Genomic DNA, 13,337 nt, shown 5'->3' with positions numbered 1-13,337 from the left:
CCTTCACCCTCTCAATCAATACCCTCCAATATAATTTACCAGGAATACTCAACAAACTTATACCTCTGTAATTTGAGCACTCACTCTTATCCCCTTTGCCTTTGTACAATGGCACTATGCACGCATTCCGCCAATCCTCAGGCACCTCACCATTAGTCATACATACATTAAATAACCTTACCAACCAGTCAACAATACAGTCACCCCTTTTTTTAATAAATTCCACCGCAATACCATCCAAACCTGCTGCCTTGCCGGCTTTCATCTTCCGCAAAGCTTTCACTACCTCTTCTCTGTTTACCAAATCATTTTCCCTAACCCTCTCACTTTGCACACCACCTCGACCAAAACACCCTATATCTGCCACTCTATCATCAAACACATTCAACAAACCTTCAAAATACTCATTCCATCTCCTTCTCACATCACCACTACTTGTTATCACCTCCCCATTTGCGCCCTTCACTGAAGTTCCCATTTGCTACCTTGTCTTACGCAGTTTATTTACCTCCTTCCAGAACATCTTTTTATTCTCCCTAAAATTTAATGACACTCTCTCACCCCAACTCTCATTTGCCCTTTTTTTCACCTCTTGCACCTTTCTCTTGACCTCCTGTCTCTTTCTTTTATACATCTCCCACTCAATTGCATTTTTTCCCTGCAAAAATCGTCCAAAAGCCTCTCTCTTCTCTTTCACTAATACTCTTACTTCTTCATCCCACCACTCACTACCCTTTCTAATCAACCCACCTCCCACTCTTCTCATGCCACAAGCATCTTTTGCGCAATCCATCACTGATTCCCTAAATACATCCCATTCCTCCCCCACTCCCCTTACTTCCATTGTTCTCACCTTTTTCCATTCTGTACTCAGTCTCTCCTGGTACTTCCTCACACAGTTCTCCTTCTCAAGCTCACTTACTCTCACCACCCTCTTCACCCCAACATTCACTCTTCTTTTCTGAAAACCCATACAAATCTTCACCTTAGTCTCCAGAAGATAATGATCAGACATCCCTCCAGTTGCACCTCTCAGCACATTAACATCCAAAAGTCTCTCTTTCGCACGCCTGTCAATTAACACGTAATCCAATAACGCTCTCTGGCCATCTCTCCTACTTACATAAGTATACTTATGTATATCTCGCTTTTTAAACCAGGTATTCCCAATCATCAGTCCTTTTTCAGCACATAAATCTACAAGCTCTTCACCATTTCCATTTACAACACTGAACACCCCATGTATACCAATTATTCCCTCAACTGCCACATTACTCACCTTTGCATTCAAATCACCCATCACTATGACCCGGTCTCGTGCATCAAAACCACTAACACACTCATTCAGCTGCTCCCAAAACACTTGCCTCTCTTGATCTTTCTTCTCATGCCCAGGTGCATATGCACCAATAATCACCCACCTCTCTCCATCAACTTTCAGTTTTACCCATATTAATCGAGAATTTACTTTCTTACACTCTATCACATACTCCCACAACTCCTGTTTCAGGAGTATTGCTACTCCTTCCCTTGCTCTTGTCCTCTCACTAACCCCTGACTTTACTCCCCAGAAATTCCCAAACCACTATTCCCCTTTACCCTTGAGCTTCGTTTCACTCAGAGCCAAAACATCCAGGTTCCTTTCCTCAAACATACTACCTATCTCTCCTTTATATATATATATATATATATATATATATATATATATATATATATATATATATATATATATATATATATATATATATATATATATATATATATATATATATATATATATATATATATATATATATATATATATATATATATATATATATATATATATATATATATATATATATATATATATATATATATATATATATATATATATATATATATATATATATATATATATATATATATATATATATATATATATATATATATATATATATATATATATATATATATATATATATATATATATATATATATATATATATATATATATATATATATATATATATATATATATATATATATATATATATATATATATATATATATATATATATATATATATATATATATATATATATATATATATATATATATATATATATATATATATATATATATATATATATTATATATATATATATATATATATATATATATATATATATATATATATATATATATATATATATATATATATATATATATATATATATATATATATATATATATATATATATATATATATATATATATATATATATATATATATATATTATATATATATATATATATATATATATATATATATATATATATATATATATATATATATATATATATATATATATATATATATATATATATAATATATATATATATATATATATATATATATATATATATATATATATATATATATATATATATATATATATATATATATATATATATATATATATATATATATATATATATATATATATATATATATATATATATATATATATATATATATATATATATATGGAATGAGTATTTTGAAGGTTTGTTGAATGTGTTTGATGACAGAGTGGCAGATATAGGGTGTTTTGGTCGAGGTGGTGTGCAAAGTGAGAGGGTTAGGGAAAATGATTTGGTAAACAGAGAGGAGGTAGTAAAAGCTTTGCGGAAGATGAAAGCCGGCAAGGCAGCAGGTTTGGATGGTATTGCAGTGGAATTTATTAAAAAAGGGGGTGACTGTATTGTTGACTGGTTGGTAAGGTTATTTAATGTATGTATGACTCATGGTGAGGTGCCTGAGGATTGGCGGAATGCGTGCATAGTGCCATTGTACAAAGGCAAAGGGGATAAGAGTGAGTGCTCAAATTACAGAGGTATAAGTTTGTTGAGTATTCCTGGTAAATTATATGGGAGGGTATTGATTGAGAGGGTGAAGGCATGTACAGAGCATCAGATTGGGGAAGAGCAGTGCGGTTTCAGAAGTGGTAGAGGATGTGTGGATCAGGTGTTTGCTTTGAAGAATGTATGTGAGAAATACTTAGAAAAGCAAATGAATTTGTATGTAGCATTTATGGATCTGGAGAAGGCATATGATAGAGTTGATAGAGATGCTCTGTGGAAGGTATTAAGAATATATGGTGTGGGAGGCAAGTTGTTAGAAGCAGTGAAAAGTTTTTATCGAGGATGTAAGGCATGTGTACGTGTAGGAAGAGAGGAAAGTGATTGGTTCTCAGTGAATGTAGGTTTGCGGCAGGGGTGTGTGATGTCTCCATGGTTGTTTAATTTGTTTATGGATGGGGTTGTTAGGGAGGTAAATGCAAGAGTTTTGGAAAGAGGGGCAAGTATGAAGTCTGTTGGGGATGAGAGAGCTTGGGAAGTGAGTCAGTTGTTGTTCGCTGATGATACAGCGCTGGTGGCTGATTCATGTGAGAAACTGCAGAAGCTGGTGACTGAGTTTGGTAAAGTGTGTGGAAGAAGAAAGTTAAGAGTAAATGTGAATAAGAGCAAGGTTATTAGGTACAGTAGGGGTGAGGGTCAAGTCAATTGGGAGGTGAGTTTGAATGGAGAAAAACTGAAGGAAGTGAAGTGTTTTAGATATCTGGGAGTGGATCTGTCAGCGGATGGAACCATGGAAGCGGAAGTGGATCATAGTGTGGGGGAGGGGGCGAAAATTTTGGGAGCCTTGAAAAATGTGTGGAAGTCGAGAACATTATCTCGGAAAGCAAAAATGGGTATGTTTGAAGGAATAGTGGTTCCAACAATGTTGTATGGTTGCGAGGCGTGGGCTATGGATAGAGATGTGCGCAGGAGGATGGATGTGCTGGAAATGAGATGTTTGAGGAAAATGTGTGGTGTGAGGTGGTTTGATCGAGTAAGTAACGTAAGGGTAAGAGAGATGTGTGGAAATAAAAAGAGCGTGGTTGAGAGAGCAGAAGAGGGTGTTTTGAAATGGTTTGGGCACATGGAGAGAATGAGTGAGGAAAGATTGACCAAGAGGATATATGTGTCGGAGGTGGAGGGAACGACGAGAAGAGGGAGACCAAATTGGAGGTGGAAAGATGGAGTGAAAAAGATTTTGTGTGATCGGGGCCTGAACATGCAGGAGGGTGAAAGGAGGGCAAGGAATAGAGTGAATTGGAGCGATGTGGTATACAGGGGTTGACGTGCTGTCAGTGGATTGAATCAAGGCATGTGAAGCGTCTGGGGTAAACCATGGAAAGCTGTGTAGGTATGTATATTTGCGTGTGTGGACGTGTGTATGTACATGTGTATGGGGGGGGGGGTTGGGCCATTTCTTTCGTCTGTTTCCTTGCGCTACCTCGCAAACGCGGGAGACAGCGACAAAGTATAAAAAAAAAAAAAATATATATATATATATATATGTGTGTGTGTGTGTGTGTGTGTGTGTACATATTCATACTTGCTACCTTCATCCATCTTCGTCGCCACCCCGCTACACATGAGATGGCACCCCTCTCCCCCTGTTCTCGCGCGCGCGCGCGAGGTAGAGCTAGGAAAAGACAACGAAGGCCACATCCGTTCACACTCAGTCTCTAGCTGTCATGTAATAATGCACCGAAACCACAGCTCCTTTTCCACATCCAGGCCCCAGAAAACTTTCCATGGTTAACCCCAGACACTTCACATGCCCTGATTCAATCCATTGACAGCACATCGACCCCGGCATACCACATCGTTCCAGTTCATTATTCCTTGCACGCCTTTCACCCTCCTGCATGTTCAGGCCCCGATCCGTCAAGATCTTTTTCACTCCATCCTTCCACCTCCAATGTGGTCTCCCACTTCTCCTCGTTCCCTCCACCTGTGACACATATATATATCCTCTTGGTCAATCTTTCCTCACTCATTCTCTCTATGTGACCAAACCATTTCAACACACCCTCTTCTGCTTTCTCATCCACACTCTTTCTATTTCCACACATCTCTCACCCTTTCATTACTTACTCGATCAAACCACCTCACACCACATTCTGTCCTCAAACATTTTATTTTCAACACATTCACCCTTCTCCGTACAACCCTATCTATAGCCCATGTCTCGCAACCATATAACATTGTTGGAACTACTATTCCTTCAAACATATCCATTTCTGCTCTCCGAAATAACGTTCTCTCCTTCCACATATTCTTAATCGCTTCCAGAACCTTCGCTCCCTCCCCCACCCTGTGACTTACTTCCGTTTCCATGGTTCCATTTGCTACTAAGTCCACTCCCAGTTATCTAAAACATTTCCTCCGATTTTTCTCCACTCAGATTAACTTCCCAATTAACTTGTCCCTCAACCCAACTGAACCAAATAATCTTGCTCTTATTCACATTTACTCTCAAGTTTCTCTTTTCACTCAGTTTTCTAAACTCAGTCACCAACTTGTGCAGTGTCTCACTCGAAGCAGCCACTAGAGCTGTATCATTGGTGAACAACAACTGACTCACTTCCCAAACTCTCTCATCCCAAACAGACTGCGTACTCGCCCCTCTATCAATATCTCTTCCATTTAACCTCCCTAACCACTCCATCCATAAACTAATTGAGCAACCATGAGGAAATCACACACCCATGCCAAAGATCGACATTCACTGGGAACAAATCACTCTCCTCTCTTCCTATTCGCACATATTCCTTACATCCTTGGTAAAACTTTTTACTACCTCTAGCAAGTTACCTCCCACACCATATATTCTTTAGACCTTCCACAGAGCATCTCTATCAACCCTGACATATGCCCTATCTAGATCCATAAATGCTACATACAAATCCATGTTTTTCTAAGTATTTCTCACACACATTCAATAAAGGAAACACCTGATCCACACATGCTCAACCACTTATGAAACTACACTGCTCTTCCCCAATCTGATGCTCTGTACATGCCTTCACCATCTCAATCAATACCCTCCCATATAATTTCCCAGGAATACTCAACAAACTTATACCTCTGTAATTTGAACTCTCACGTTTATCCCCTTTGCCTTTGTATAACGGCACTATGCATTCCGCCAACCATCAGACACTTCACCATGAACCATACACATATTGAATATCCTCACCAACCAGTCAACAACACAGTCACCCCCTTTTTTGATAAGTTCTACTGCAGTACCATCCAAACTCACCGCCTTGCTGGATTTCATCTTCCGCAAAGCTTTCACTACCTCTTCTCTCTTAACCAAACCATTGTACATGTATATACCATAGCCTTAGCTGGGTACCCATTCTATCGACAAACCTCTACCGGTTTATGAGCAGGTGGACTGACTGTAGATTGACAGCCACAACCAGGATTCGAACCCATGCGCTCGACCCTGGACGGCCCGTAAATGCGTCCCGGTCAGAAACGCTAACCGCTACACCACGGAGGTCACACCACCACGAGCAAATCAGACTTTGTCATTCCATTTCTGAAATCCAATATTTACCGAATTCAGTCAGCCAGGTAGGCTGGCTGGTTACATTCGAGGTCAGTATGTAACATTGATGCGTCACGTCAGGTGGTGGACACAACGAGCGGTGAGGTGCTTGGGTGTGGACAGGAGGGAGAGGTGTTGTTCCGAGGACCGACCACAATGCTGGGTTACGTCAACGACCCCGTCGCCACGGCTGCAACCATAGACGCCCAAGGCTGGATACACTCAGGTGACCTGGGACACTTTGATCAAGATGGCTTCCTCTTCATCACCGGTAGACTTAAAGACTTGATAAAAGTCAAAGGTTTTCAGGCAAGGCACTAATTTCTGATTATCTTCTCTTTAGTTTTCCAACCTTCATGTGATAAATTCTGTATTATTAGAATCAGTATTATGTATGTACATCGTCACTTAAAGATAAGCTTACGTATATTGACTACAGAACTGCTAAGAACGGTAGGTCAGGACACCTTCCATTCACTATATTGTTTACCAAGGTGTCGCCTGCTGAGCTGGAGGAACAGATTACGAAGCACCCAGACGTGGTCGACGTAGCGGTGGTGGGCGTACCACATGATCGGCAGGGTGAAGCACCACGAGCATACGTGGTGCTCAGACCAGGTGCCCTCACACAGCCTAGCCATATACAACAGTTCCTCGCTGGTAAGTTGCTCCCTCACACAGCCTAGCCATATACAACAGTTCCTCGCTGGTAAGTTGCTCCCTCACACAGCCTTGTCATATACACCTGTCATATACACCTGTCCTCACGACAGTTGCTTTGAGTTTCTGTGTACGGTAGATGGTTTTATTAAAAGCGAAAAGGTGTGATCCTTTTTTAAGTCTCTGATGGTATAGTTCACATATTACTCTCCAGGTTAAGTGATTAAATATTAGTGACTTTATAGATTACTTAGATTATCAAATTGATAATCGAATAGACAGCCCATGTTCCGAATGTAATGTCACTGATAAGAGAGGGGGAACTTTCTTCAACAAATCAACATAAAAGCCGAAGAAATACTTTTAGCAATGAATGGAAAGAAAAAGGCAAAAAAAAAAGAAGTGAGACTGTTAAACTCTTGACTGTCCTTTTCAATAAGTCACTTGCCAAGGGAAGAGTTCCACATGAATGGAAGTTTGCCAGTGTAACACCGATATTCAAATGAAGGCAACGAGTCAGTGACCGGTAATTATCGTCCTATGAGCTTAACGACTGTAGTTAGAAAACTTATGGAAACCATCGTTTAAGATAGAACATGAAACCAGCTAGAGAACCTCCACTTAATAAACGAATCTCAGCGTGGTTTCCGACGAAATCGCTCATGTCTGACAAAATTGCTTGTTTTATTCATGATATAAAGAACATGTCTGACGAAAGTTAAGCATCTAAAGTTATCTCTCTAGATTTTCAAAAGTTTTCGACAGTGTTCCACATCAAAGTGTTCTAGCAAGAAGTGATTCACATGGTGTTGATGGTGTTGTACTTTAATGGACAGGAAACTGGTTAACTGGCTGTAAACAAGTGGAGTGATGGTCTGTCATATCACCTGCTCTCTTCTCTCCATATATGACCTTCTGTCATCAACTTCTGCGTATATCACTGTTGCATCACTGCTTCCACTTTATACACTTCGCCTCACTGTCCCTCCCTTCCTCGTTCTCTTCCTCGTACTAGACACATTTTCCCTCTTGAATCGGACCTCTGCACCATCTTGAAATCGGGAAGCAGTAGATCGGTTAAATTCAAGTTTATTAACGAGCAATTCCTCCATACATCTCTTCCTAAGGGTCATCCGTTTCCAGGGAAGATCCTAGACTTTTGGGGTCCCTAGGCTGAGTCTATTTAGAACTTCCCCCCACCCTTCTAACTCCCCCACCGCTCCTGAATCTTGAGTTCTAAGAGAGTTCTGAGGCGTGGCGCCGGAAGAACTTGAGAAACTTTTGGGTGTTTTGGACATTTCCTGCTTTCAAAAGACTGCCATGTAAAGGCCGGAACTAGATGGCTCCCCATAGGTGTCTGAGCCTTATACTCTGAGCGTACAGGTAGGGCCGGCCCTGTTCGTATCCCCTTGATCAAAACACCTCAGTTCAACCCTGTCACGTGGCTACTTCCCATAAGCTTGGGTTGCTGTATAGGTGTCGGGAGTAAACATCTTATGAGCTCCTGGTTTGCATCGAGAAGGGTTTTATTCACCCGAGAATGAAGTGCTGTTTTCCTCCACCTCTCCTCAAGCAAGACGGGAATCCAAAGCTTTCTGCCTCCTTCTTCTCGAGGTACCATGATGGCCACCGCTCTCGTAACTGGACTACCACGCGTCTGGCTCCTGCTCTCTGTAACTTCTGTGTGGATTTTGATCACTCTAGGATTGACCGTTATAATACTTCCCTCACTCATGGAACAGCGAGAATGTGTAATTCTTTCTCCCTCTTTCGTGCTTCCTTCTTCCTTCTTTTGCTCTTTTTTTTTCCTTTCAAGATTACCTTGAGAGTGTATGTTTTGCCCATTCCCCTTCGATGTCTGCCACTATAGAACAAAACTCATAAGCTCACATTAATGCTTTCCCTGGCCCGTGACAGATCGCGTGGTCTCCTACAAGCAACTGGTAGGAGGGGTCAAGTTCGTGGACTCCCTTCCCAGGAACCCCACAGGCAAAGTGCTCAAGTCACAGCTCAAGGAAAGATTGGAGATCTCACCTTCTAAGCTGTGAGGTACACGAGGAGACGCGAACACAGGGGAGAGCAGCTTAGAGTTATCGAATTCAGCTCCTGAATGAATATCACACATGCGTAACAACATTCAGGTGGACCAGATTTGGACAGTATGTTTACTGAACTATTTCAAAACCCAAGATTGTCACGGTCTAGAAGAAGAAAACGAATTGAATTCTGATAAAAGTATTTAGATAGATTTTTGTCTTTTAGAAGATAATGTGAGTCTCAGTGTTGTAGATGCTCATCACGTTCATCCCATTTGGGAATATATGATCTTTTTCACATTTTCGTCAGCCTTTTGAACTTGGTCATTCTGATGTAAAACCAGGTTATATGAGGGAATATTCTAGGCTGGTATAAAGTATACTATATTTTCTACTTGTATGGCCATACGTTACTAAGTCCAAAAACCTGATTGTTTTTTTGTCTTGTTTTGATCCTAGACGAATTAGACTTGTTTGTTTACATTGCCTTATCTCTACAATCTTTCTTGTTCCTCTTTCTATCTGCTCTTTTGGTGGTGATGGAATCAAAACCTTTCTGTCTCTTTACTAACTGATAAACCTGTTATATATAATCACATATGTAATCAAATATGTAATCAGATAAACCTTGGAATTCTGAATAGGAAAACATCGGAAATAAACTATGCACTATTGTGGTTATTACAATAATACCTTTGTATCTTACCTCATCTCTAAGAATACTGATCACTTAACCACAATTTGTATGCATATTAGTTATGGTATATAGAATACAAGTAATCTGAAAGCCTTATTCAATATATATATATATATATATATATATATATATATATATATATATATATATATATATATATATATATATATATATATATATATATATTATTTATTTATTTTATTATACTTTGTCGCTGTCTCCCGCGTTTGCGAGGTAGCGCAAGGAAACAGACGAAAGAAATGGCCCAACCCCCCCCCATACACATGTATATACATACGTCCACACACGCAAATATACATACCTACACAGCTTTCCATGGTTTACCCCAGACGCTTCACATGCCTTGATTCAATCCACTGACAGCACGTCAACCCCGGTATACCACATCGCTCCAATTCACTCTATTCCTTGCCCTCCTTTCACCCTCCTGCATGTTCAGGCCCCGATCACACAAAATCTTTTTCACTCCATCTTTCCACCTACAATTTGGTCTCCCTCTTCTCCTTGTTCCCTCCACCTCCGACACATATATCCTCTTGGTCAATCTTTCCTCACTCATCCTCTCCATATGCCCAAACCACTTCAAAACACCCTCTTCTGCTCTCTCAACCACGCTCTTTTTATTTCCACACATCTCTCTTACCCTTACGTTACTCACTCGATCAAACCACCTCACACCACACATTGTCCTCAAACATCTCATTTCCAGCACATCCATCCTCCTGCGCACAACTCTATCCATAGCCCACGCCTCGCAACCATACAACATTGTTGGAACCACTATTCCTTCAAACATACCCATTTTTGCTTTCCGAGATAATGTTCTCGACTTCCACACATTCTTCAAGGCCCCCAGGATTTTCGCCCCCTCCCCCACCCTATGATCCACTTCCGCTTCCATGGTTCCATCCGCTGCCAGATCCACTCCCAGATATCTAAAACACTTCACTTCCTCCAGTTTTTCTCCATTCAAACTCACCTCCCAATTGACTTGACCCTCAACCCTACTGTACCTAATAACCTTGCTCTTATTCACATTTACTCTTAACTTTCTTCTTCCACACACTTTTCCAAACTCAGTCACCAGCTTCTGCAGTTTCTCACATGAATCAGCCACCAGCGCTGTATCATCAGCGAACAACAACTGACTCACTTCCCAAGCTCTCTCATCCCCAACAGACTTCATACTTGCCCCTCTTTCCAAAACTCTTGCATTTACCTCCCTAACAACCCCATCCATAAACAAATTAAACAACCATGGAGACATCACACACCCCTGCCGCAAACCTACATTCACTGAGAACCAATCACTTTCCTCTCTTCCTACACGTACACATGCCTTACATCCTCGATAAAAACTTTTCACTGCTTCTAACAACTTTCCTCCCACACCATATATTCTTAATACCTTCCACAGAGCATCTCTATCAACTCTATCATATGCCTTCTCCAGATCCATAAATGCTACATACAAATCCATTTGCTTTTCTAAGTATTTCTCACATACATTCTTCAAAGCAAACACCTGATCCACACATCCTCTACCACTTCTGAAACCACACTGCTCTTCCCCAATCTGATGCTCTGTACATGCCTTCACCCTCTCAATCAATACCCTCCCATATAATTTACCAGGAATACTCAACAAACTTATACCTCTGTAATTTGAGCACTCACTCTATCCCCTTTGCCTTTGTACAATGGCACTATGCACGCATTCCGCCAATCCTCATGCACCTCACCATGAGTCATACATACATTAAATAACCTTACCAACCAGTCAACAATACAGTCACCCCCTTTTTTAATAAATTCCACTGCAATACCATCCAAACCTGCTGCCTTGCCGGCTTTCATCTTCCGCAAAGCTTTCACTACCTCTTCTCTGTTTACCAAATCATTTTCCCTAACCCTCTCACTTTGCACACCACCTCGACCAAAACACCCTATATCTGCCACTCTATCATCAAACACATTCAACAAACCTTCAAAATACTCACTCCATCTCCTTCTCACATCACCACTACTTGTTATCACCTCCCCATTTGCGCCCTTCACTGAAGTTCCCATTTGCTCCCTTGTCTTACGCACTTTATTTACCTCCTTCCAGAACATCTTTTTATTCTCCCTAAAATTTAATGATACTCTCTCACCCCAACTCTCATTTGCCCTTTTTTTCACCTCTTGCACCTTTCTCTTGACCTCCTGTCTCTTTCTTTTATACATCTCCCACTCAACTGCATTTTTTCCCTGCAAAAATCGTCCAAATGCCTCTCTCTTCTCTTTCACTAATACTCTTACTTCTTCATCCCACCACTCACTACCCTTTCTAATCAACCCACCTCCCACTCTTCTCATGCCACAAGCATCTTTTGCGCAATCCATCACTGATTCCCTAAATACATCCCATTCCTCCCCCACTCCCCTTACTTCCATTGTTCTCACCTTTTTCCATTCTGTACTCAGTCTCTCCTGGTACTTCCTCACACAGGTCTCCCTCTCAAGCTCACTTACTCTCACCACCCTCTTCACCCCAACATTCACTCTTCTTTTCTGAAAACCCATACAAATCTTCACCTTAGCCTCCACAAGATGATCATCAGACATCCCTCCAGTTGCACCTCTCAGCACATTAACATCTAAAAGTCTCTCTTTCGCACGCCTGTCAATTAACACGTAATCCAATAACGCTCTCTGGCCATCTCTCCTACTTACATAAGTATACTTATGTATATCTCGCTTTTTAAACCAGGTATTCAAAAATCATCAGTCCTTTTTCAGCACATAAATCTACAAGCTTTTCACCATTTCCATTTACAACACTGAACACCCCATGTATACCAATTATTCCCTCAACTGCCACATTGCTCACCTTTGCATTCAAATCACCCATCACTATAACCCGGTCTCGTGCATCAAAACCACTAACACACTCATTCAGCTGCTCCCAAAACACTTGCCTCTCTTGATCTTTCTTCTCATGCCCAGGTGCATATGCACCAATAATCACCCACCTCTCTCCATCAACTTTCAGTTTTACCCATATTAATCGAGAATTTACTTTCTTACACTCTATCACATACTCCCACAACTCCTGTTTCAGGAGTATTGCTACTCCTTCCCTTGCTCTTGTCCTCTCACTAACCCCTGACTTTACTCCCCAGACATTCCCAAACCACTCTTCCCCTTTACCCTTGAGCTTCGTTTCACTCAGAGCCAAAACATCCAGGTTCCTTTCCTCAAACATACTACCTATCTCTCCTTTTTTCACATCTTGGTTACATCCACACACATTTAGGCACCCCACTCTGAGCCTTCGAGGAGGATGAGCACTCCCCGCGTGACTCCTTCTTCTGTTTCCCTTAGAAGTTAATACAAGGAGGGGAGGATTCTTATATATACTAGATATATAGGAAATGGCTATATAGTTTGAAAGAAAAAGAAAAATATATATATTACGGAAAGCAAACTGAATCTTTCCCGTGCC

At 40.3% G+C, this 13,337-nt stretch overlaps 1 protein-coding gene across 5 annotated transcripts in view; it reads left to right on the top strand.

Moving 5' to 3' along the window:
- LOC139748025 (uncharacterized) overlaps positions 1-9,805 on the top strand; it is a 74,199-nt gene extending 64,394 nt beyond the window's left edge. For all 5 annotated transcript variants that reach the window (XM_071660568.1, XM_071660569.1, XM_071660572.1 and 2 more), the window contains 3 exons: positions 6,518-6,745; positions 6,931-7,096; positions 9,014-9,805. In XM_071660568.1, the coding sequence (XP_071516669.1) occupies positions 6,518-6,745; positions 6,931-7,096; positions 9,014-9,144 (525 nt within the window). In that variant the 3' untranslated portion in view covers positions 9,145-9,805. The remainder of the gene's footprint in view (positions 1-6,517; positions 6,746-6,930; positions 7,097-9,013) is intronic.
- Positions 9,806-13,337: the final 3,532 nt, after the last annotated feature.

This window comes from Panulirus ornatus, chromosome 72 (assembly GCF_036320965.1).
Source record: "Panulirus ornatus isolate Po-2019 chromosome 72, ASM3632096v1, whole genome shotgun sequence".
Taxonomy (NCBI): Eukaryota; Metazoa; Arthropoda; class Malacostraca; order Decapoda; family Palinuridae; genus Panulirus; species Panulirus ornatus.
Note: the sequence above shows the minus strand (reverse complement) of the source record. Positions and strands in the feature narration are given on the sequence as shown.